Here is a 22,848-nt window from a genome sequence, read left to right as displayed (position 1 = left end):
GGCTAGACGAAGGCTAAGTACGGTCACGTGATGTGGTCATGTTGGGCCAAGAAGGATAGAAGAGTAGGAGAGGGCATGACGCCAGCCGCGTAGCCTCCACAAGCCATGCTCTCTTGACCGCCTCGCCTCTTTCTAATTTTTCTCTTTACTCTCCTCACTTATCAGGTCAACGTGACCACATCACGTGACCTTCGTCTAGCGATGGGGTACTAGAACACACCACAGTCTAGCCTTCGATCTGATAAAACCTACCGGACGGAGCGCGCGCGAGCCTGCAAAAAATCCTTCTACAATCAACCATCCATCTCACACGTGACATGTCACGCGCACCAATTGCCAGAGAGATCTACGGTCACGTTGGCCACAACATCGTTTAAACTTTTTATGACTAGGCTTCGCCAATATTGCAACGTGCCCCCTCCTATACTCCGTTTCACCTTATGCTGTACCGCAGCGAAGGCTAGAAGCGCGAGCTCATAGCGTTGGGACTCGGGAGCTACTCTTACCGCACGAGAGCTTGTGCCGCCGAGATGTGCCCTAGAGCAAGGAGCTCGCGCTTGTAGCCTTTCCTGCGGTATATCATAAGGTGAAACAGAGTATAGTACTTCTAACCTCCTTGTGTTGGGCTGATAAGTGAGGAGAGTAAGGTGGAAAATGAGAAAGAGGCGAGGTGTCAAGGGAGCACGGCTTGTGGAGCCTAGGGTATGGTCCTAGGGTGCCTACATGTTTCCACCGTGGAGCCCAAACTGTGGTGGACCCTACCAACACAGACTACGCGGCTGACGTCATGCCCTCTCCTACCCTTCTATTCTCCTTGGTCTATGAACAGTTTCGTAACTGAAGCTCAACTGCCTCACCGGAGTTCATTTGCAAGAGAGGGCAAAGAATTGGGCATATATTTTCAGGTTGAAACCGATTTACGTCAACAAATATAAAGCTAACGCACAAAGGACAAGGACGTACAAATCAAGAACGTTCAGTTTGAAGCGCTTCGATGCACCGCGGGCTGCTCCCGCGTCGTGACGGATTGTGTCATAATTTTTACTAGTACTTGGAAAGTGCTGACTCATCAGATCTCGTCCTCTTTGCGTTTTATTTTTACTATTTAATAGAAATACCACCAGGTTCACCAATGTGTTAATGGAAAACAATGAGTATTACTCGTTTATAGGTTTTGGTTTCGGTTTGCACCATAATATTCGCAACTCCGTCAACTAGCGACACCTGTCAATGGCGTGGTAAAACAGCAAAGATGGCCGACGAGGAGGATGCTCAAGGCTACCGGTGGGAGACAGAATATGAAAGAACTTGGTAAGTACGACTTTAAAAACATATTTCTAGCCTCTGTTCGAAGCGTGAATGACTAGTGTTTGTTTGCCTTTTCTACCAAAGTGCACCATCAAAACTTAACTGTTTAGGGCACCTCGAAGTATAGGGTGGTGCAGTCGTTCTTGGTTCGCATGCGTCGTCGAAACTTCGTCGGGTGTTATTTTCTTAAATTCTTTAATGTAAATGGCTTCTGCGGACCAGAATCGGGGCTGGGGTGAATAAAAATTTTTCTATTTTTGTGTATGTGACAGTGTGATACTCAACTTTCATTCAGCGGGAATGTTATTTCACGCACAATCGTACCATTAGATAGTTGAAGCTATTCAAAGTGATGTCCCCTGACACCAGTGGCGTAGCCAGGATTTTATTTCGGGAGAGGCTGAAACGCATTACCCCCCCCCCCCCCCCCCCCCCCACCACCCCACCAATGACGAAGCAGGGTGAACTAGGCGCTACGGACGCTCACGCAAAGATTAAAAAGGCTAAAACGGAGCAGGCTTCATTTGGGCTCCCGGTTCTACTGTCGTCGTAGTTGCGGCCCACCAACTTTGAAAGCTTCCTCACAGCACACAACTCCCACCACTTTTTGAGGTAGGACGGCATTACCAATGCGTGCCGGCCAGACAAAACAAAAGGATAGCTATAGTGTCACAAAAAATTAAACAGCAACACAAAAAAAAAAAAAAAAATTTAACACCGAAAAATTAGAGCAAACGTCCACCCATCCACCCACAAACACTAGGCCATATTCCAAGTCACCAGTAAAATAGCTGAGACAAGCGGAAGTTGAAATTCAGATGCCGCGAGTAACAAGTCCACAATGTCACCGCTAGCATTCCCGCTAGAAGCACGGAAGAGCATTTTAAGCGCTCCGTGTTCCTTCCTTTCATGTATTACCTGATCACACAGTTAGACGGGAGATTTAAAAAGTACCGTTGTACGTTGCAGTTACTTTTGTCGCTTTTGATGCAAAGATCTTGGAAAGCGGAATGAAAAAACAGTTAGGGCGCAGGCGAGCTGGTGTGTAAGGGCAGCTACCGGCGCTGAAGAGTTTTTGGAGCTCTATTGAGGCCTGGTTTCAGTCCCTGAACTCCAATGCGAGCTGCTCATATGGGCTTCCGAACGTAAGACGGAGAATCATGAAATGCCCGTCACGTCCGCGCTTCAGGTGGTCAACGAAATGTTTTTGGTTGCGCGTCCTCGTGGGCAGGATGGGACGACGCGCTATGTCAAAGCGCCGAGTGGCTATGTTAGTTCACAACTATGCAGATTAAAACGGTTTATCTATTAAAGGAACGCGTACAACGTTTTTGTGAGTGATCTTTCTGATAAATAACAGCGCCTCGAAGTTGCTTTTTTATTAGAAAAACTTTAAAATGTTAAAAAACAAGCCTGGAGCATTCCATTAAAGCTTACGCGGCATGCGTCAGGCTATTCAGAGGCTCTCTAACTTGTTTCTTTGTTTGTTTGTTTCGGATCTGTGGAGGTTGCTGTAGAAAAAGGTTTTGCATTCACCAGAGTATTTGAAGTAGTGTCTTCTTAGCTGTGCACGGTCGCACAGTTGCATTGGAAATCACCGCACACTTGTTTTAGCTGCATTGAACTTGCCGATACCGACGCTTCTATCCAAGTATGACTCGACAGTTTCTGCCCAGCAACTGACGCTTAGCTCCTCCCGAATCGAGAACGCGGCAAAGAAGCTTGTCACATCGCGACTTCTGCTCGAAAGAAAAGAAGAAATTTTCATAAATACTTAAGTTGTCGGCCATGGCCCTGCAAATTCGGGCCATTGATTAATTTGTTCTATCCTATTTTTACCAAAAATTGTTTACAAATTTAAAATCGCTCGCTGAGGAGCGCATCACGCATTATGCGCATTTGGGTTCGCAAAAACTAAACATACAAACGGTAAATGTATCGCAGGTATATTCCTCATTTTCTAGGACGCTGAAGTGTCACCGACTTACTAGATTACTTCGATCGCCAGGGGGTCTCGCACATTTCGTGTCAGCCGGGTGAATAAGCAGGGATTTAGTCGAAACGACTCCGGAAGACAGCCTCCACTTCTTCCTGCCAGTTATTTTGAAGAAATGTGTGTTTACTGGTTTACCCAATTAAAAGAAAAGGAATCAACTCGGAACTAATAGGAGACCAACACTCACGGAACACATTGGAACCAAGAGGATACACGGAGTTGCTTTCACAGAAGTGTTTACTGCACACGCGGGAGATTCTCGCATTTCGCTTGCTTTTTTTCAATTTGATGAGATCTCACTTTCTTAGTTTTATTTTGTCCGAATCACAATAAAAAATACACCCTATTCGCCGTGGTAGACGCTGGAGTGCGATAAAGCACTGGATATTCTATTTTCCTCGTTCAGCTTTTTGTACAAGATAGAGAGCGGCACACCAACCATCCGACCACTTCGACACCTCAGCTCCAAAAGTGTTTGTTGGCACGACTACGCGTGCCACATGCGGTTTAATGTCCTACTACAAACATCACTTCACCAAATAAACACAGCGCGTGAAACAGGATTTGCCGCGCGTTAACCCCAACAGCGTTTGAAGCGAGCTGACGACCCGAGGGATTCAAGAACTGCTCGGTCTGTCCCAGTCTGTCCTACCCGTGACGTCACAAATGATGATCATGATAGCTATAGAGAAGCGCCCCCTGTAGTTCGCACACGCCGCCAATTCCCAAATGTCCATCGTCTCTTCGAGATCCTAGTGACTCTGCGCGTAACAACGGCCGGAGCTGAGCGCTTTTTCTCTTCACTGCGACGGTTGAAAACATACCTGAGAGCGTCCACTTCAAATGAGCGACTGCTCGGTGTAGCGCTTTTGAACGTTCACTGCGACATTGGAGTCCAAGCGGAGTACGTCCTGGATATTCTTTATCGTGAATGCAGGCGGTTGCATCTTAATGTGTAGGCGCTTGGCATATATCAGGTGATCCAGAGAGCCTGTAAATTGCTTTATGAAATAACTAGTCACACTTACTTTTTTATTCGTGGTAATTTCTAGTCGAAAGCACGTAATTCTGATCAGTACTCAAGATGTGCGTGAGCGCGGTGCGACCCGTTGCTTACAGTGCAGTTGTTAATTTTTACAAACCATTTAACACATCACTGACATTGTTTTATGTTATAACCATGTGTTCGTTTTATTATGTTCGCTTTGGTTTGGTTGAACTGTGCATTCTAATGAGGATAGTTTGTTATACTTGGCCTTGAAATTGCCATCCTTCACCCCACAAATGTTTCAAAATATCCATTCTCTGTATATCTGAGATCAAGTTCCGCATCCCATCAAATAAGCATGAATGAAGAAATATTGCCTATTTTATTTATTTGAGCATTTTCTACCCCCACAAACACTTTTCCCGAAAGCATATAAGTTGGACATAGTGCGCACTTCTCCTTTCCTTCATGCCATGTGCAAAACCACTGTGTGAGCAGGGGAACAAGTGGGCCCAGGGAGGGGGGGGTGGTAGGTTTGGCATTTCGGGGGGGGGGGGGGGGGGGGGGGGTTTGACCCTCTATGCCTTGTGCAAAACTGACTGCATGAGCAGGGGAGCAAGCGGGGGTAGGGGGGTAGGTTTGGCAATTTCGGGGAGAGTTTTGACCCCCCAAAACCCCCCCCCCCCCCCCCCCCCCCCCCCCCCCCCCCCCGCCCCCTCCTTGCCTATGCCACTGCCGAACACTGTAACCTTTTTCTATGATGGGTGATGTATTTCACGTCTTAAGGTGGGAGGGAGATTGACCTGGTACTTTTATTCAAATTACGACGCAAGTTATGTTGCACTGACACAACTTGCGTCTAGATGCCCCTCATAAAACAAAATGTACTCTAAACACGGGACGTGCACGGCTGTTCTATCTCAGGAAACTGCTTCCTTTGGTTCTATCACTATTCCTTTCGTTAGCAAAAATTTCCAGATTTTGGTTATGCACCTTGTACTTCTGAAATTTAAGTTCTCGGAACGCTGTTGATTTATTCCACAGGGAAGCAATTCAGGAAGATGAATCAGGCTTACTTCAGCCGAGCGTCCTGGACTTCGTCCATCGGTCCAAGCGCAAGCAGATGCTGGCTAAGAAGAATGTCCGCCTGGGGATGGTGAGTCGTCCAAAATGCATCTTTCCAACAACTTTATTTCTCTTTGCTCACGCTTCAGCATGTCTTACTCTTTCCCCGACTCTATCTGTTTTGTGCAGATGCGGCATCTCTACATCATAGTGGACTTTTCCGAAGCGATGTCGGAACCAGACTTGAAGCCTTCGAGACTTGTTTGCACGCTGAAGGTAACCTTTCTTTTGGTGCTTGTCATTGGTCATTCTAAGCAGGTGCACCGCTTGCTTATCTCATGAAACGTGAGGATAGCATACGACGACTCCCTTAATTCTGACACCATTCACAAATTGCTTAGTAGCTGTTTATTAATGCTTCAGAAGTTAAGTGTAGTGCGTTTTGAAATCTAAGGGTCAAAGCATAGATGCTGAAAGAGATATGACAAGATTGCGACAACAGCTTCGAATATTTATACCAACCGCACTGTTATCATTGGTTGCAACAGGGGTGTCACAGCCTCGACAAACCTCTGTAAATTCTGTCCAAGTCTCATAAGCGCATTTAGGAAACATGAGTCTGGAAAAAGTAAGCTCTTACACTCAACCAGAGTGGGTTATTAATTTCACTCAATATGTATCAGCTGTATGTTGCAATGTATTTGGTGAAGTTTTCTTCGGCTGAATTTCAAGCATTGTCATTGTCCGTCCTATGTTTGTCTTTGTCTTCTTCCTGTGGTCTCGTGTTTTCTGTTCATGGTCACTGACAGGAGGAGAACCGCAGTGAGGTCCTTCAGTTGTCTCGCCTCCAGTGCTAGTTTTTTAACTTCACTAGTGGGACAGACCAAACTGGTTTTGAAGGAATATTTGAAGAATGAAAGTTTGCATTTTGGAGCAGCTTAGAAGCAGAAAAACATATGTTTTGGAGCTGCTTAGGAGCCGGAAACCAAACTTAAGAGTGCTAAGGATGAAAAATCTGCACTTTGGAGCACCTTAGGATTAACTGTGACATCATTATAAGAAAGTATCTTAGCCAGTTGTGCAGTGCTCAACGAAACGGAATGGGCCAGCGGGGTGCGTGGCCCATTCTGCCTGCTGCAACGGGAGCCGTGCAATCTGGTGTCGGAAGTAGCACATACACATGGCTTAACCGCTTTGTTCAATCATTGCGTTACACTAGCAATTCTTATCTTTCCTTCGGGATGCAAAGTTCTGTTAACCCAAATATATAAAAAAAGAAAGCAGTGAACGAAGAAGACATTTGATGTATTCAGTCTGCAAAAAGGACCCACGTGTTATGACACTACACATTTATTTAGTATGATTAGTGAGATCACTGCGAGTTAAGGCCACTTTTTTTTACAACGTTCAGCTTTGGAAACAAATATGTTTACAGTACTTCAAAGAAGAAAAAAAAAAAAAACCACTGTCATGTTAAAATCTCATGGCCAGCATTGATCAGCTATCAGGGGTTGTGCACCGAGGATGAACAGCCGCTGAGTTCTTGGCTCAGCTGTACTCATGTCCAACTCGTGATGCCAGATAGACTGCTTCTCCTAGCAGATGGCGCTCAGGTATGCAAGATCTAAAGTGCTGGATGGATTTTATAAACAAGTACGGCCAAGCTGGTGCATGCTGGGACGCACTTGAGCCAAAAATGGTGGAGCGTCGCCGCCAATCTAGTTCACCGCGGCGCCGGCATCTACAGTTGGCCAATAGGAATATGCTTGCAAACAGCGGTGTGTCACCGGCAGATGCAGCAGACCAACAGGAGCGTGCACGTCTGGATGGGAATGCGCCACAAGCCGAAAATGGCGAGCATCGCCACCACTCGTTTGTTGCGACGCCACGGCGCTGGCATCTATAGTAGACCAATAAGAATATACTTGCAAACAGCGGTGCGTCACCGGCAGACGCAGCAGACCAACAGGAGCCTGTGCGTCTGGATGGGAATGCGCCACAAGCCAAAAATGGCGAGCATCGCCGCCAATCTAGTTTGTCACAATGCCACGGCGCTGGCATCTACAGTAGACCAATAGCAATATGCTCGCAAACAGCGGTGTGTCACCAGCAGATGCAGCAGACCAACAGGAGCGTGCACGTCTGGATGGGAATGCGCCACAAACAAAAAATGGCGACGCGTCGCCATTTTTTGCGAGGATAAGTCAGGATATCCAGCGCTTTAGCGAGGCCATGCACTCCGCTGGTCCATTTCGTTTCATTGAGCAGTTTACCATGAGTTACACTTCGAGCAAACTTGCTTTGTGCTACAAGTGTTGGGAAGTATTGACTAGAACTTTACTTCTAAATATCTGCAATTGCACACAAAAATATATCTCATTTTAGGAACAAATTTTGATTAAAAATGAAGGGGCACGATTCAGGAACATTGATGCTACACGTAGCATCACTTGTTGTAGTCAGTACGATGTATGATGCAACAGTACAACATTTAGGATGTATGGATGTATACATCGGACCCGTCGGATGTATGTATGTATGAACAGATACGGCTGAACTGAGGAATCGGGCAGCGGCTTGCAAACTTTCACCTTCTGCTAGATCTAGAGTCACCGTGATCTTTGGCGCAGAGCGGCTTAATTTTGGTAAATTTCACGCTTTTGGCACAGCTGTGCCACCCCTGATAACTTCGATAACACTTCGGTGTCTTGTGAGCGTGGGCGTGCAGACAGTATGCGGCGGAAAGCAATGTGCACATTCTGCAAGCTGTGCATCTTAGACACACCCTGCCTCTCCCACCCAGTCATTGTCTATAGCTACATTTTTTACACTTCAACCCACGTGCACTCTTGAGTTTCTGTTGAAGTCTCACATTTTCTTTAAGGACTATTTTTAATGAGTAAAAATGTTTCATCACCATTTTCTTCGTGCTGGTGTCCGAGGGGGTTTGCGGCCACAATCGACCAAGCTGGTGCACAGCATTCTTGTGGTTTAGCTGCGCTGTTTCTGGGTGATAATAGAGGAGGAAAGCATTAAGAGGACGGATCTACATATACCATAATATCCCGAGAGATGCCCCACCCCCGAAAGATAGCCCAAACCTATTTTTGGCTTGATTTACTATATCTTTTTAAACACTGAAAGATAGCCCACCCCTAGTAATAGTAGTGTTGTGATCAGTGATGGCCTCAGCGTACATGCGGCTAGTTAGCTTTGGCGGGATATAAGCGAACGTTGCTGACTGAGAAGTACAGTCATCTTTGCTTTGTTGCCCCTCGCCACCATAACAAGCTTGGAAGTGATACAACTTAAAAATAGCAATTTGTTTAAATTTTCTTGATTGTACTCCAAAAGTTAGCCCACTCCATATTTTCACCTGATTTGCCCTCAATGTTAGGTGGGCTATATCTCGGGATTTTACAGTAGGCGATGTATTTTGGGGGGCATAAATCTCTGGGACTGACGTGTCGATGTGTTTCGCGTTTCTTGCAGATGCTGGAGCTGTTTGTGGAGGAGTTCTTCGACCAGAACCCCATCAGCAATGTCGGTGTCATCTCGACGAGCAACAAGCGGGCACAGAAGCTCTTCGACCTCGTCGGTACGTCCCCTGCTATCGTGATCCTATTGTCTCGGGGTTTTGCATCTGCGAGCATTGCCGTCGACTTGGAGACAGGTTGAAAAATAGATTTCCATCGGCGTTGTGAGCTGAGCATTACACTGGTTGAATGAAATTAGAGCATAGCTGGAAGAGGGCAAACAAGCATATCGTGCATTCTGTATTCCCGCACTTTGAAAGATCAGCACTGAACTTCAAATTTGGCTTATGAGAGTGGACAGGGGAATCTTTTTTCTTCAATCTTTTATTCAGTATCCCCTAGTCAAAATGTATTAATTCGGCTTAATTCCATTCTTAAAAAGAGGTTTCTGTCCTCGATTATCACATGATTTAGCTGCTGTATTGCTGAAAATGCACTTTAGGATGACAGCATGAAATTCAAAATTCTCCATCTGTGCAGGTTTGCTAGTTTTAGCAGTTGCTGCAAACCAGAATGTCTCAATATCTACCTCAGAATTGTCAGAAATCTTTGCCCAATCTGAGCTTACGAGGAGGATGTTTCCGTTGAGCCTTCTTCTTGTAGTGACTCAGAAGCCACGCAATAGTCCTAACTGTTTAATGGCGAATCCGGGTGGTCAATCGTCGGCAACTTATTTTGCCGGAAAACCGGCAATCGTGTTCGCGTGGTCAGTTTCCGGCCGGCGCGCACCGTTCGAACGGTGGTTCTCCGGCAAGCACCGGCAACTTTCCGGCGCTTTTTCCGCCGAGCTCCGAACGGCCGGGCGAGTAGGCGCCAGACTGTATCCGGTGTCGTCACTTCCGAAATGAGAGAGAAGGTCAGTGAGAAAAAAAATGAACGAAAGAACGAAACTGATCTGAAGTCACTTTAGCAGCCGCTACGAGAGTCAATCCAAGTCGTTGGGACATGGGTGACGGCGGCGACAGGCTCTCGTTAGCGGTGTCGCGCGGGCAAGAGGCGAAGTAAACTGCCACCGTCTGGCGTTTCGTGTTCGGGTGGTGAGGGTCACGTGGTGTGCCGCTGGCGCGTTTCTGGTTGCCAATTCCGCCGGCTCGTTCTCGCGGGCGATTGACCACCCGAATTCGCCATAAGTGACTCACTTTTGGTGCCAATAAAGTGGCAATGCGCAAACACTTCCAGGAGCATGAATGGTACTTCCGTCTTGGAGTAACACTTTCATGCACACCGAAAATATAATTTTTATCTGTTCTGGAACATTCAACTACTGAAGCCATGGTTTAGTGCGGAAAGGTGCAGGGGTGGAACGGTCGCGCCATTTGCGCCATTTTGCGCCATTTTGCGCCAGACGCATGTGTCTGCGCCATCCTGCGCCATGTTGCAGAAAGTGCGCCACAGCCAATATCTCGCGCCATTATGCGCCAAATCGCAAAACGTGCGCCAAAAAGAAACATTTTATTTTGTCTTGGTTTCGGTTTTTATCGACTCGATTGTCAACAATGAGGGCGTTTAGCCTGGTCGGCCTTGCAATGCTTTGTTCTGTTTATTCCCCTCGTCTATCCCGAGTCGGAAGCGCGCGAAAAAACTCGGATTCTAAGCGCTACACCACCTGCGACTGGATTGTTACTCTTCAACCATAAGCGGTAGGGCAAGTAGGCCGAGGTGAGGTCGAGTCGTTAAGCGTCAGATTGCATGAGGCTCTGCGGCCCGGGATCTGGACGTCATCCAGTCGAAAGCAAATGAGCAAAATATTCCTTTTAGTGCTTCATCGTTGGGAGTTGGAACCGCATTCTTGCAAGATAAATCGTGATTTGATAGAATTGAAACGCGGTCCGATCCGAAACTTGCCGGTCAGCAGCTCTACTTATCTGCTCGGCGTACTTTAACCTTGCTCCTGCTTATCGCTTCGAATACGATAACTCCGTTAATCGTAGCCTGCTGCTTCGATGTCGAGTTGCACAATAGGATAAACTCGAAATTTGTTGCCCTGTTCCTCCGTGCAACTGCACGTCCGTTGTTTACGCACGTCACGTGGTTCGCACGTATAATTACTATGTCGAGCACGTGTGGGTTGTGCGATAAGCAGAGCTGGTTTGCATCTTGAGCGTCTGAAGGCCACTCAGAAAATATCAAGGACGCTATCTTCAGAAACATAGAGTATACTTGCTGTTTGGTTCTCATTAAGGCTCACAAAGATTCAAGTTTTCGCATATATTACACTGTTATCCCCTCTACCTAGGTCCCTAACCGCTCATGTTCATCTCTGCTGCTAAGCACAATTGAAATTGCTTTCGTGCTTGTCTAAGATACAAGCTGAAGTGCAATGCAAACTGATCTGAGCTGCTCCTAGCCTGCTCCAGGATGTAGTTTTAGCTGCTCCCAACCTGCTCCAAAACAGCTGTTTCAGCTGCTCCCGTGGCTGCTCCTAAGTACATTTCATGAGTTCCACCCCTGAAGGTGCAATCACTGTGCTCTTCCTGCTTCGTAACAGCATTATCAACGAATGCACTTATTAAGTGCTTCTCAACAAAATAAAATTATCATGTTTAGGTAAATGTTTTAAAATTTTGTTTCTATAATTTACAGTACCATGTTCACAAGCACTCTTAAATGGCCTACTTAGGCTTTTTCAGTCACATTGCTTGCTAAGCTGCCCTCGTTCTGTGCATTGCTCACTAGCCATAGACGCCTTTAGCACGTGCCAATTAGAGACATCCTTACCTCTTCTCGTACCATGGGCAAAGGAGATAATTTTTGAAGTCTAGACAAATTTTTATTTTTATTTTAAGAACTATACAGCATATGGTTAACTATGATACATCAAAGTGTAGCCAATAAGCTGTTCTTTAGAAGAAAAAAAAAGGTTCACACTAATATCTGAAAAAAGTTAGTGAAAATTTAAATGCTGAACTAGAAATTTTTGCAAAATGGAAAAGAAAAGGTTTAGACATTTGCGGCTTTATTAAAGAGATACTGAATCGAAACTTAAAATATACCTCTCACAATCAGAAATAAGTTAAACATTATCAATTTTATCTGTTAATGACTATCGCATGCTTATGTTTTGAACGGATGGCGATACCTTTTGTTCCAAAGGACAGTTTCCAGCGAGTGCTCGAAGATCAGCCATCGAAGAGTGCGGTGCATCACGGGGGCTTGACCAATCGACGTCAGAGTCGTGACGTCTATTGGTCCAGCACGGGCAAAGCTGCTTGGGGGTTGGCACGGTTATGAGCTCTACCACTTGGCGTTGTCAACGCGTTACAACCCGGCCGTTTTTAATGGACCTTTTTCCAGTAAGCGCCTGCGCACGCGCACACCCTTTCCACTTGACCTTGACCGCCCTTTCGCCATTTTTGGGGGGCACTGTTTTCTTGCGACACTAATCTGTTCCTATGGGAGAAGGCGAGTCCGGTTGCCCTCCATTTGTAGTAGGCGGCGAAACCGTCATGGGGCACTCCTTACTGGAAAAAGGTCCATTGCTGGTCCCCACTCCCCTCAGGAGTTGAATAGGCCGGAAGAGAAGGGAAATCGGGTCTGAATGGGAGCTCACGCGCATGCAGCTTACTGCCATACTTCCGCAAAGCAGCTGTGCTTTTAAGTGGAGAATGGCGTAACAACATTTAATTTATTCCTTTAAAATAATGTTTTGGTGTTTTTTCAAGCAAAAAAATTTATGACTCCGTGGTTCGTGGTGGCACTAAAGTGATGGGGGACCCCATGCCAGCGGGTTTAGGGGTTGGGTAGGGTATAAAATAACTAATTGCAGTGTGAAATGGGCTACTTTTACTGTTATAGATAGGAGAAATAGAAATATCATGTAAAAGGATGAATGAATGGATATATGGTAACGGCTGTACCTTTTATAATGGGCGGTAGCTTGCACCACCTAGCCAAGGTCAACATTTTTTTCTTTTAAAGGATCACGAAGGCAATTCTAAATCTTTTTATAAGAAGGTGTTTCGGACGCATTGGGGTCGTAGCATGCCACTCAATTTTTTTTAGAGCTCTGTGACTCTTATTTTTGTGCCTGCAAATAAATTTTTTAAGCCGAAACAAACATTCGGACGGGGCTTCAGAGAGCACTGTCGGTTTCCGACAGGATTAAGTGGACGCTCAGCGTGGTTCACACGGTTGACTATAGTGCACGGCGGTCTGTGAACTGAAGAAATTGGATGACACCCCCATGCCCGCAGACCCTGCGCTGACTGAACGGGAGACCCCTTCTCAGCACGCAAAACTCTGGATTGGCACTTTACGAGGGTGCCCCAGACTTGCCAACAGTAAAGTCGCTCTATACTGGAAAAGTAGCGACAACCTATGATCACGCTGCCAAGCTCAGCGGTAGGCCTGCGTATGGCACGTGACCTTCCCCTGGTGCTCCACCCCTTTGGCCACCATTAAGGATTCAGCAGATATTGCCGTGTCTGGTTGCTGGCTGCGCCAGCGCCGGGTGGGCTTTATGCCGGGTGGATCCGGACTTGTTTAGGTGCTCGTGTTAATTTTGTTGTTGTCGCTTGCTGGTCTCGTTTACCTTTCATAGTTTTTCGGCGAGACCAGGATCACTGTTTACATGTTTCGCTACGAATCGCGTTGTGAAACGGCCGAGATGCCTGGTTGCTGTGCAGTGAACTGCAGCTCTAAAACAGGTGGTGGCAAAAAGCTTTCCCGCGCATTCCTCGCGGGAAAGAGAACACTACAAGAAGAAAAGTGTAGTTGTACAGAATCAGGAGGAAGGATTTCACACCTATGACAGGTACAAGGGTGTGAAATAAGTTATTATAACTTTTAAAGGAAAGGTTAGGAAAGCCTTAAATGCAGGAGCACGCTTAGCGGAACTGAGGGTTTCTTTAATTTTACTCGATCGTGAGAGTTTTAACTTTTGCGATTTCTCACGCTGTACATAGTACACACTTCCCAAGCAATAATTGTCGTAAGTGAAACCTTTAATTAAGGAGCTTACAAAAAGAGAAGGAGAATATTTAGTTGGCATTTGGCATTTTTCTGCGAGTGGATATTATGCTGATCGCACATTGTAGCAAAGTGTATCTGTTCGTGAAGATTGGTTAGCAAATGCACATCTGCTTGAGCGGTGCGAACAATTTGGCAGGTTCCTTTTTTTATATATATATAGTGATGCCACAAAAAAAAAAACTGTCCCATGCACAGCATAATAGTATGCGGCCTTTTTCTTCTCTAGCATATCAAAGGGTCGCATATCCGACGCAGTATACAGATTGTAATTCCCTAAGAATTGTGAGCCGTTTCCTTACGGAAATGTGTTATTTTCCCATCCAAAGTGTGATTATTTTCGTGCACATGTACGCTAGGCCTTGGACAAAAACACCTTGACAGCAATGATCGCTATAGTACGCTGTCCTGCCTACTGATAGCTTATGCATACTTATCTGCAGTATGATTGGTATAACTTCTCAAGGTCTTTTTAGCATAGAGACAGCAGCGATCGCAATTCGCGCTTGTCGTCGTTGGGCTCATGGTAGATCGCAGAATCGGGAATTTCCCGCCATGCAGTAGGGCTAAATATCACAAAGGCTTTCTGACGTATTCACGACACACTAACCCTTTAGCCGTGCAAAAAAAAAACACAAAACATATGTTTTTATTGATTTACATTGAAGGTAGCTTACAGCGTTTGTGAGAACCACATCATACTCTTTAGTTCTGTAAGCATTATCCGAAGGTAGAAAGCGCTGCCAGCACGTTTAAAGGGAAGCTGGAACACTTCTTTAAAAAAAATGAGATAGAGGTTGATTTTAGCATAGTTTTATCCTGTGAACCTTTGGGGAAACCATTCTTTTTCCCCAAAGATGTAACTAAACGCGAAAAAACACGAAAAGCTTCCGAGCAGTCGTTACGCCATTAGAGGATCCTTCGGCCCCCAAGTGCATGTCGCTCGAGGGCCGCGCGTGCAATCGCAAGCTTGCCAGGTATATTCCGTCGCACTAGCACCAGTCATGACATCTTTTTTTGGCGTTTTTAAAAATAGCGAAAGTGCGCGTGCATAGCTTTGATGGGCGCTGAAGATGTGCGAGAGCGGAGATTCCGAAAACTCCTTTTCTGACCTTTCACTCCGGGAAGGAGGGCCTTCAGCACTACTTTGAAAATGATTTTCTGCTGTCTCCATGCGCTGAAATAAAAAATTATTTCGATATTCGATGTCCTGGAGGTCAAAGGAAGATGATTTAAGTGCGTTTCCTCAATTCCAAAGCCGCTTCAGGTTCCCTTTAATTAATTTTCTCTAGGTGTTTAACACTTGCATGGCACTATGCACTATGAGTATATATCAGCAGCCTGCACTTGCAAATACACAACGTGAACAAGTGTGCTCCCTGGACGCACAGAGATGACTCGGCCGTCGTCTGCTAGTTCTTCTTGGTACCCCTTAGGCAGCGTGTGCGTCGCCAAAAAGAGAGGAAGAAAGAAAGTAAAGGGTGAGGGTGAAAGATGTCGCTACCTTTCCATATATTGAGGTACCTTAGCCAACAGCACCTCAGTCGCCGCCTCACAGCGGGCGACTCTCTGCCCGACTCGCCAACGCTGCCGCAACGCCAAGAGCACGTCATTCGTTTTACGAATCGCCTGGCGAGGAGCCGGTGTCGTCATGCTTTGATGTAGCGCATCACTTTAGTTCACGTTTCTGTCGCCGGCTCGGGAGGGTCTCTGGCATTGTTCCCAGCACGGTTATTTCCATACCTGTTTAATTTATTGGTGCGGCACCCAAACGTCTGTTCAGGTTAGAACTTGGTCAACAGTGTCTAAGACGTGCCCGATGCACATTTCTATCGTCAAATAAAACTTCCAAATTGGCTTCATGGTCCATTTAAAAAAAGAGGCTGGGTGGTTGAGGTGAGGGTGCTGTGGACCCCAAAAATGACTAGGGTCTGCGGAACCCGATTTGAGAACCACTGTTCTAACTGATACAATCTTTTCTTGTTCCGCCAACGGCAAGTGTGCTTGCGTGGAATTATACCTTTCAGGCATGTTGTTGAATGCAGAGGTACATGTCCTTCAGAACATTCTTTTTTTTTGTTTACAAAACCTAGGTTTGTTAAAAGCACTGCTCTAACTTCTGCTCTACTAATGTTTTTATGGCAAGCGGCACAGATAAAATGTGTGCCCCGGCCTAGGGCAGCCTAGAAAGTTAGAATGATGCTCTCCAACGTGCACCCGTCGGTATGCTGTGCCTCAGAGATCAGACATCTCTGTAGGAGCTCGAATCAAATGATCCAACATTGTCCACAGTCCTCGCTGGTACTGTCATCCAAAAAAGCAAGCAGCGAATTCCTGCATGCCGCCACCATGCAAGGATTTATTTGTGATAGCTTACCAGTTATGGGAGAAAGCACAAAACGAAATTGAAACTGAATCTGTAGTAGTCCTTCGGCTATCCACGAGATGGTGCGACGTGTTCCGGCACGCCAAATCAGAATTTCGACGGTGCATGAAAGCCATCGTTCGCGGTTGACCAACAGCCAATGGACATGGTACGGAAAAAGTCAGTAACCCTTCCACATCTCATCATAGTGCCCAGCCAGCGCAGACATGTACGACAAACACCCACAAATCCCGCGTGAAAGACGAGAATGCTGTGGTGTCTAAAAAAGCACCCTTTGTGCGAGATGAAGTGAAGTGATCAGAATAAAAGTGCATAAAATGGTAGTAAATTACACTCAATTCATGGACAGCTGAATAAAAGCGTCTGTACCAGTGCAGATAGTGACCTCTTGGTATCTGTCCGAACAGGCAATGCTTCGAAAGTGGTTGAGGCTCTCCGGTCGGCCACCAACAAGGTGCCGTCGGGAGAACCCTCCTTGCAGAACTCTCTGGAACTGGCGGCGGAGGTGCTCCGGTAAGTACAGTTGACGCTGTTAGTGGCTACTCAGTTGTCGAGTTTTATTTTCGCAAGCTATACAGGTTATCAAGAAAAGAAAAAAAAAAACGATCTGGGTCTGTGCAGTGTCAGAATAGAATGGATCACCTGATGCCCTTTTTTCACAAATGCTTAGGCAAAGGGTTCTCAGATGTTTGAATCTCAAGAAATGCTCATCTCTCTGAATGGCAGCCAAGGAACTTCTTTTGGTCTCAGCGTTGATTCAGTGATTCACTTGCCCCACAGACCTTACGAAGATACATACCATGGAGTGCTTTTCCTGTAGTTATCTACCACTGAGTAGCTCAGGCCCTCTAAAACAGATAAACCAAAACGGGGCATTCATGCCTTTTTCTTACTCTTTTCTCTCTCTCCCCTCATGCATTTTTCTTACCCTTTTCCCTTTCGCTCCTTTCTCCGCTCTTACTGCCTCAAAGCTTTAAACTAGGAGGATGCTTTACCAAGGTGCTAGGATGTTCGAGGAAATTTTGGAGCTCTAGGAACCCCAGAGGGTTCTTGGAGCACCCATTTTTTTATATTCGTGATTGTCCCATTTTATAGAAATGGCATTAGTACATATTTGTTATAAGTAGTACATGTTAAAATGGTGCAGCTTTTTATTGTGCTCTGTAGTGAAATCTCAGCTCAAGTTCCTGCGAGCCTTGGGCACCAGTCAACGATTGAGTCTTCTGTTCTTTGTCTTTTGCCTTAATCGTATAAAGTCATTGGTCATTGCTGAGGTCACATTAAACAAAGTTAAGTCCTTGGCAAGGTGACTGAAGCAAGTTGAAATCAGTTTCGGTTTACATGCCTCAAGTTTGACTATTTATCTGCAGAGCGTCATTTTAAGACGATACTAAACAGTGCCAGATTAAACACTCAGTATTTTGGCATGTCTGGTAGCAGGTTTGACTTAATTTCCTTTTTATGGTTCCAGGCATTTACCGACCCACACCAGTCGAGAGGTGCTTGTCGTGATGGGAAGCCTTACCACCTGCGATCCTAGCGACATCCACAAAACGATTGAGGTATGAAACCGTAATATATTCTGAGAGAGGCCCCACTACTGAAAGAGAGCCCACTCATGTTTTCGAAATTATTTTCTACCGTATTTACTCGATCGTAAGTCGACCCTCCCCCTCACCCACCCACATTGCACATAAGCAAAAGAAAAAAAATTTAGATGCGCGTTTTATTGCGAACACATGAGAACGGCAAAGTATCTGTTTCAAAAGCCCAGCCTCCAACACACGATCGATGCCTTCTGGCGTGCTTTCGCTGCGCATGTACGCGCAAAGTGCATGAGATGCCGAGGCGTTATCGAAACTAGGAAGTTCACGCTGGAGGTGGGACAGCTGAAGCTGCTCCCTGTTGTTCTCACTCTGTCCGCGACTAGACTACGTCTTGTCCTCACTGGTGACGTCAGTTTCGTCGTCATCACTGCTACGTTCTCGAAGCACGTCGTCGGCGTCGTCCAACGAAATCTCCCACTTCGCAAATGACTGCATCTTCCATGCTTGCCCGGTGATCGCTTTGCACGTCGCGGGTAGAAACTGATTGCACACTTTTGTGGCGTACGTTGCCAGCCTTTGGCCCACGGAAGACTCTTCGTTTGCCGTCACAGTTAAAGATCCCGCGCCATTGCAGACTCCACTGGAGCGTCACCCGTTCCGACGGGTCGACCAACAGCGCAGTTGTTGGTTGTTTCTGGGTGAAGAATGGCCATAAACAAGCACCAAAAACCCAAACTGCCGGATCACGCGTGGTCCAGCATGATCTCGACACTTGATCGAACGACGTGTGACCGTGGATCGCGCGAAAAATTGCAAAAATACGCCGCAGGGAGTGAGCCGTGAGGCTGTTCGAGCAGCCTCCGGAGTGGCTCTCACAAGAAGTGCCGCCACCTCCGGAAGTCGGGCTCGCGGTGCGCTGTTCACCGCCGTACATTCGGGTTAATTTGCGAATCGCCATCAATAATACTCGTTTGCGCAAATCTAAAAAAAAAAAAGAATAAAAAATTGAGCACACAGAATAGTGCAATGTTGCAAGCACAGCTGGCTGAACTTGTACCAAGTGGAGGTGTTCTTGATATCGCGATTGTTTAGTTTTTGTCGGAGGTAGAATGCTTTGGTTCGATTATAAGTCAAGCCCCCCTCTTCAGATTTTCAGAAATTGAAAAATGGGTCGACCTACATTCACATAAATACGGTATTTATGAAAGAACAATGAGAGATAGCCCTTTCCTAGAAACTGCACTGCCCAGAAGGCCTTGGCAGAAATGGGGCCAGCCCACTTTCCACTTGTTTGATGTTTGCAGGTTTTTTCACTATTGTGAAATTTAACCTAGCTCATTCGTTTCGGAGAGGATATTGCATCAGTTGGTAAAGGCGAACAGGGTATGCCGTGCATTTGACTCCATTCTTATGTTTTTATGCAGGCAATGCAGAAGTGCAGCATTCGTTGCAGTGTGGTTGGCCTTGCAGCTGAAGTTCGTGTGTGCTGTGCTCTCACCAAAGCCACTGGAGGTAAGGTTGTCTTACATATGTTCATTTTTCTTTTCATTTTTGTACATGATCTTCAACGGTGTGTTCCAGAACAAGAGCAGTCCCTTTTGATTTTTGTTTCTGCATGATAATATGTCTGTATGATCCTCGACTTGCTCTCTCCTTTGCTTCCAGGCACTTACAACGTAATCATGGATGAGAATCACTTCAAAGAGATTCTGTTTCAGCATGCCATCCCACCACCCGTCACGGTGAGTGGTACAATTTCTGAGGAAAGATTAAAAAGGTCTCTTTGACCAAGTGGTTCCGCCATCTAGTCCTTACAGGTTCTTTGATGTACACAGTTTACCTCCTCTCCTTTCAACAGGGCACATAATATTAGAAAAGTCCTATGTGGCTTGTGTGTAGGGGTTTGTGAGAGATCATATAAACGTGAATATGTGCATCAGTTTATGGAATTATGACCACAGTTATCTTTAGCCTACAAACTCAAAAATAAACAGAAAAGCAAGAAAAAACACTATGCATTTCTAAAGTTAACAGGGGTAGCTATTGTGATTCCTAATGTTTTGAAAGCCTTTTTTATTTTCATACTTGATATCTTGAATTTGGGGAGATTTACTATTTATTTTATTAATTAGTTGTATAATTTTATACATACCTAGGTATTATGATTGCACAGCTTGTCCCTAGCTTGTAAAAACAATTGGCTCAAATGCAAGTTATATGGGTCCATGCAAATTGGTTCTTATGAGGGACCCACTTTGCATTGATTAGCATGTGATATGAATGTGCCTTTAAATTTTTGAGGGACTGCCATAGTAAGTGAGATATTGAAAAAAGAATTCATGTGATATAGAATGATCTGCTTGCTTGGAAGCACCAAAGAATGAAGAGTTGCAAGAAGCATATGGTAATTTCCAAATAAATTTGTAATTCATTTAAAAGAAAGAGCTTATCACATTTAAGTACTTGCATTATGCCCTTCTTCTAGTCAGTGTGCTTAGCCTAATATGCAAACACACTCGAAAACATCTGTAATACACACACATAAACATGGAACTCTCCGTTCATATGTGGCATCTTTCCCATATGCTGCATTGAATGCTGATCAAGGCTTTCTAGCTTTGGTCTTATGTTATTGTGCTATTTTATTCTAAAACCCTGGGTATGTGAGAATATGGTTCCGATTTTACACAGGAAAAAGGGTACAAAAAGCCTATTAAAGAAAGAAACAGGAAAAGAAGCAGTCTTTTCCGCAGTGCAGATAAGTAGCTGAAATATGGCATCTTTTTGTCCAGCGTCTTGTGCAAATTCATTCGTTGTAGCTGCAGATAATGTGTTGTGTCATTGACAGAATTTTCCACAGACGTGAGTAGAACTGTAGAGTGCTGGTACAGTCTCCTCATTTTTGACATTTGTGGTGCAGTACCGAGATGCTTGACACCAAAGTTCAGCATAAAATGCTGCACGCTAATGCTCGTAGAACATGCTCAAGTTTGGATGCTTCATGACCATATTCCTGCTTTCAAATTAAATGAGACTGACCAGAGCTTCCTCTGCTTAATTGATAGTTTTTTTATTACTATTTGTTGTTCATTTGCTTTTCAGGGAAATTCTGAATCCTCTCTCATCAGAATGGGTAAGGAATTTCATGATCCTACCATATTTAAATGGATGTCTGTTGACCATCGTAGGAAGATGCCCACATGTCTTGTTTCACGTAATCATGCAAGGAGCGGATGATGGTGACCTAGCAAACTGTGGCAGGTATCATTTAATTGGAAAAGCCAACCTCCACTGAATCACTAAGCACAACAATCTTTGATGGCCGAAGAAGTAGTGCAAATAATATTTTTTAGTCCAAATCACTTCGCTGTTAATCTCTCAAAAACCACCATTTGTTTTCTCTCTCTCTTTTTCTTCGCTGCCTCGGTGGATTCGTGCAAAGCACTGACCTACTGAATCCTAGTTGACTCGTTCCAACCCCCTCCGAGGTACCCACATGATGATGAGGTTTGTTGCGGAGAGGGCTGAGATTACGATTGCACGTCGAACGAACTCCAGGTGGTCAAAACTAATCCTCGGACCTCCTCTGGGATGCACCTATGCCCTATGTTGGTTTAGCATGTAAACCCATAAATTTACCTTGTCAAACCACTTCTTTGCCTTGTCATTTGCTGGGCTAGTTTCATAAGTCACAATGATTAGCTCTCTGTATCCTCTGAGGAGAAATAGATTTACGGGCCCTCTTCCCGAGGGACCTCTACCGAATGTTTGAGTAAACTCTAGGAACCTCACTTAACCAAAAAGAAATAACAGAATTAAAGGTAGGCAAGCTGGTGAACTTTTATCATTAGGATAATCTGAGATAGAGGAAACTAGAAAAATTGGGTATGCACGCTTTAGTTTACGTACCCCATTGCACAAGTAATTTTTCTTGGTAATGTTTTTCGTTTCTTGAAGCATTCAAGCTTCTAGATTAGGACATTCGACAGAGATCAGTCCGGTTGGGTGGAATAATTTAAAAAAAAAAAGACGTCTAACCAGGCCCTAATTGGGAACACTTTGTTTCGATGCCTACTTGGCTCTTTTTCAGCGGTGACGGCGGGGGTCAATGTTATGATGGCCATTGAAAAGCAGTATTTTCGTTTTAGTTTTTTCTTACAGTGGTGCATTTTTTGAGTTGGTGAAAGTTTTAAAGCTTGTGGACTTCTAGTATTTCCAGTATTCAGAATTTGTTGTATTTCTTCCAGCTTCTGGTATTTCAAATATAGCTTCCTTTGCTTTCTAGCTTTTATCTATATTCTCTACCATGTGTTATTTCTAGTTTCTACTATTTCTACTCTTTAGTGGTCCTTCTAGCATCTAGTATTTCAAATAGGACTGACTTCACATTTCAAATCTGGGTTATATGACAAGAATCTACTGTACCCGCAAAAAACATGTAGTTTTGTAACCACTACCATTTGTGCAGACTCATGTTATGTGCTTGGGACTTACAGGATTTCCCTACCAACGAACAGAGGGTGAAGGGAAACCGTCCATCTGTTTTTGGTGAGCTCAAAGTGCCTCCTGTGAACTTCTATACCCTCTTGGAAAGTTATATAATGAAGCCAGAGGGCCTGAGATCATTCGCTGCACTATGCAGTTATGGAGCTGCATCCTTTTGTTGTTAATATTTTGAAGTGGGATCCCCTGACCTTGGCAATCGTTCACACTTTTTTGCATGCAACCTCTAAGAAAGTTATGTCTCCTATGCTTGTAAAATAAAGTAAAAGCCATGTTAAGGCTGGTTCAGACATTTGTGTCTGTGTGTGACAGACTGCCTTACGATTCCTTGCTTTCTGCTATGATGCACTGCACAGATTTGAAACGTGGGGTGCCTGTGTGCAAATATTTTAATGCTGGAGTTTTTACAGTTTTTGCGATACTGAATCTATGTGCCATCTATGAGAGATGGTTTCTTTTCTCATTGTCAGGATTGTTTCAACCCACACTGAAAGAATGACGTGTAAAAGATGAGAAAGTACAAGCTGTAGACTGTAGGGAAAGGAGGGAAG

The 22,848-nt window shown here is 45.0% G+C and overlaps 1 protein-coding gene across 1 annotated transcript in view; it reads left to right on the top strand.

The window, feature by feature from the left end:
• The first annotated feature begins 1,177 nt into the window (after positions 1-1,177).
• Positions 1,178-22,848, top strand: part of LOC115320156 (general transcription factor IIH subunit 2) — a 28,139-nt gene continuing 6,468 nt past the window's right edge. Inside the window, exons 1-10 of the mRNA XM_040210893.2 lie at positions 1,178-1,311; positions 5,337-5,448; positions 5,547-5,633; positions 8,850-8,955; positions 16,655-16,760; positions 17,719-17,809; positions 19,219-19,306; positions 19,460-19,536; positions 20,897-20,927; positions 22,291-22,342. Coding sequence (XP_040066827.1) covers positions 1,253-1,311; positions 5,337-5,448; positions 5,547-5,633; positions 8,850-8,955; positions 16,655-16,760; positions 17,719-17,809; positions 19,219-19,306; positions 19,460-19,536; positions 20,897-20,927; positions 22,291-22,342 — 809 coding nt within the window. The 5' untranslated portion in view covers positions 1,178-1,252. The remainder of the gene's footprint in view (positions 1,312-5,336; positions 5,449-5,546; positions 5,634-8,849; positions 8,956-16,654; positions 16,761-17,718; positions 17,810-19,218; positions 19,307-19,459; positions 19,537-20,896; positions 20,928-22,290; positions 22,343-22,848) is intronic.

The sequence above is a fragment of the Ixodes scapularis genome, unplaced genomic scaffold (assembly GCF_016920785.2).
Source record: "Ixodes scapularis isolate PalLabHiFi unplaced genomic scaffold, ASM1692078v2 PGA_scaffold1__304_contigs__length_218370807, whole genome shotgun sequence".
Lineage (NCBI taxonomy): Eukaryota > Metazoa > Arthropoda > Arachnida > Ixodida > Ixodidae > Ixodes > Ixodes scapularis.
This window is presented reverse-complemented; position numbering and strand designations above follow the sequence as displayed.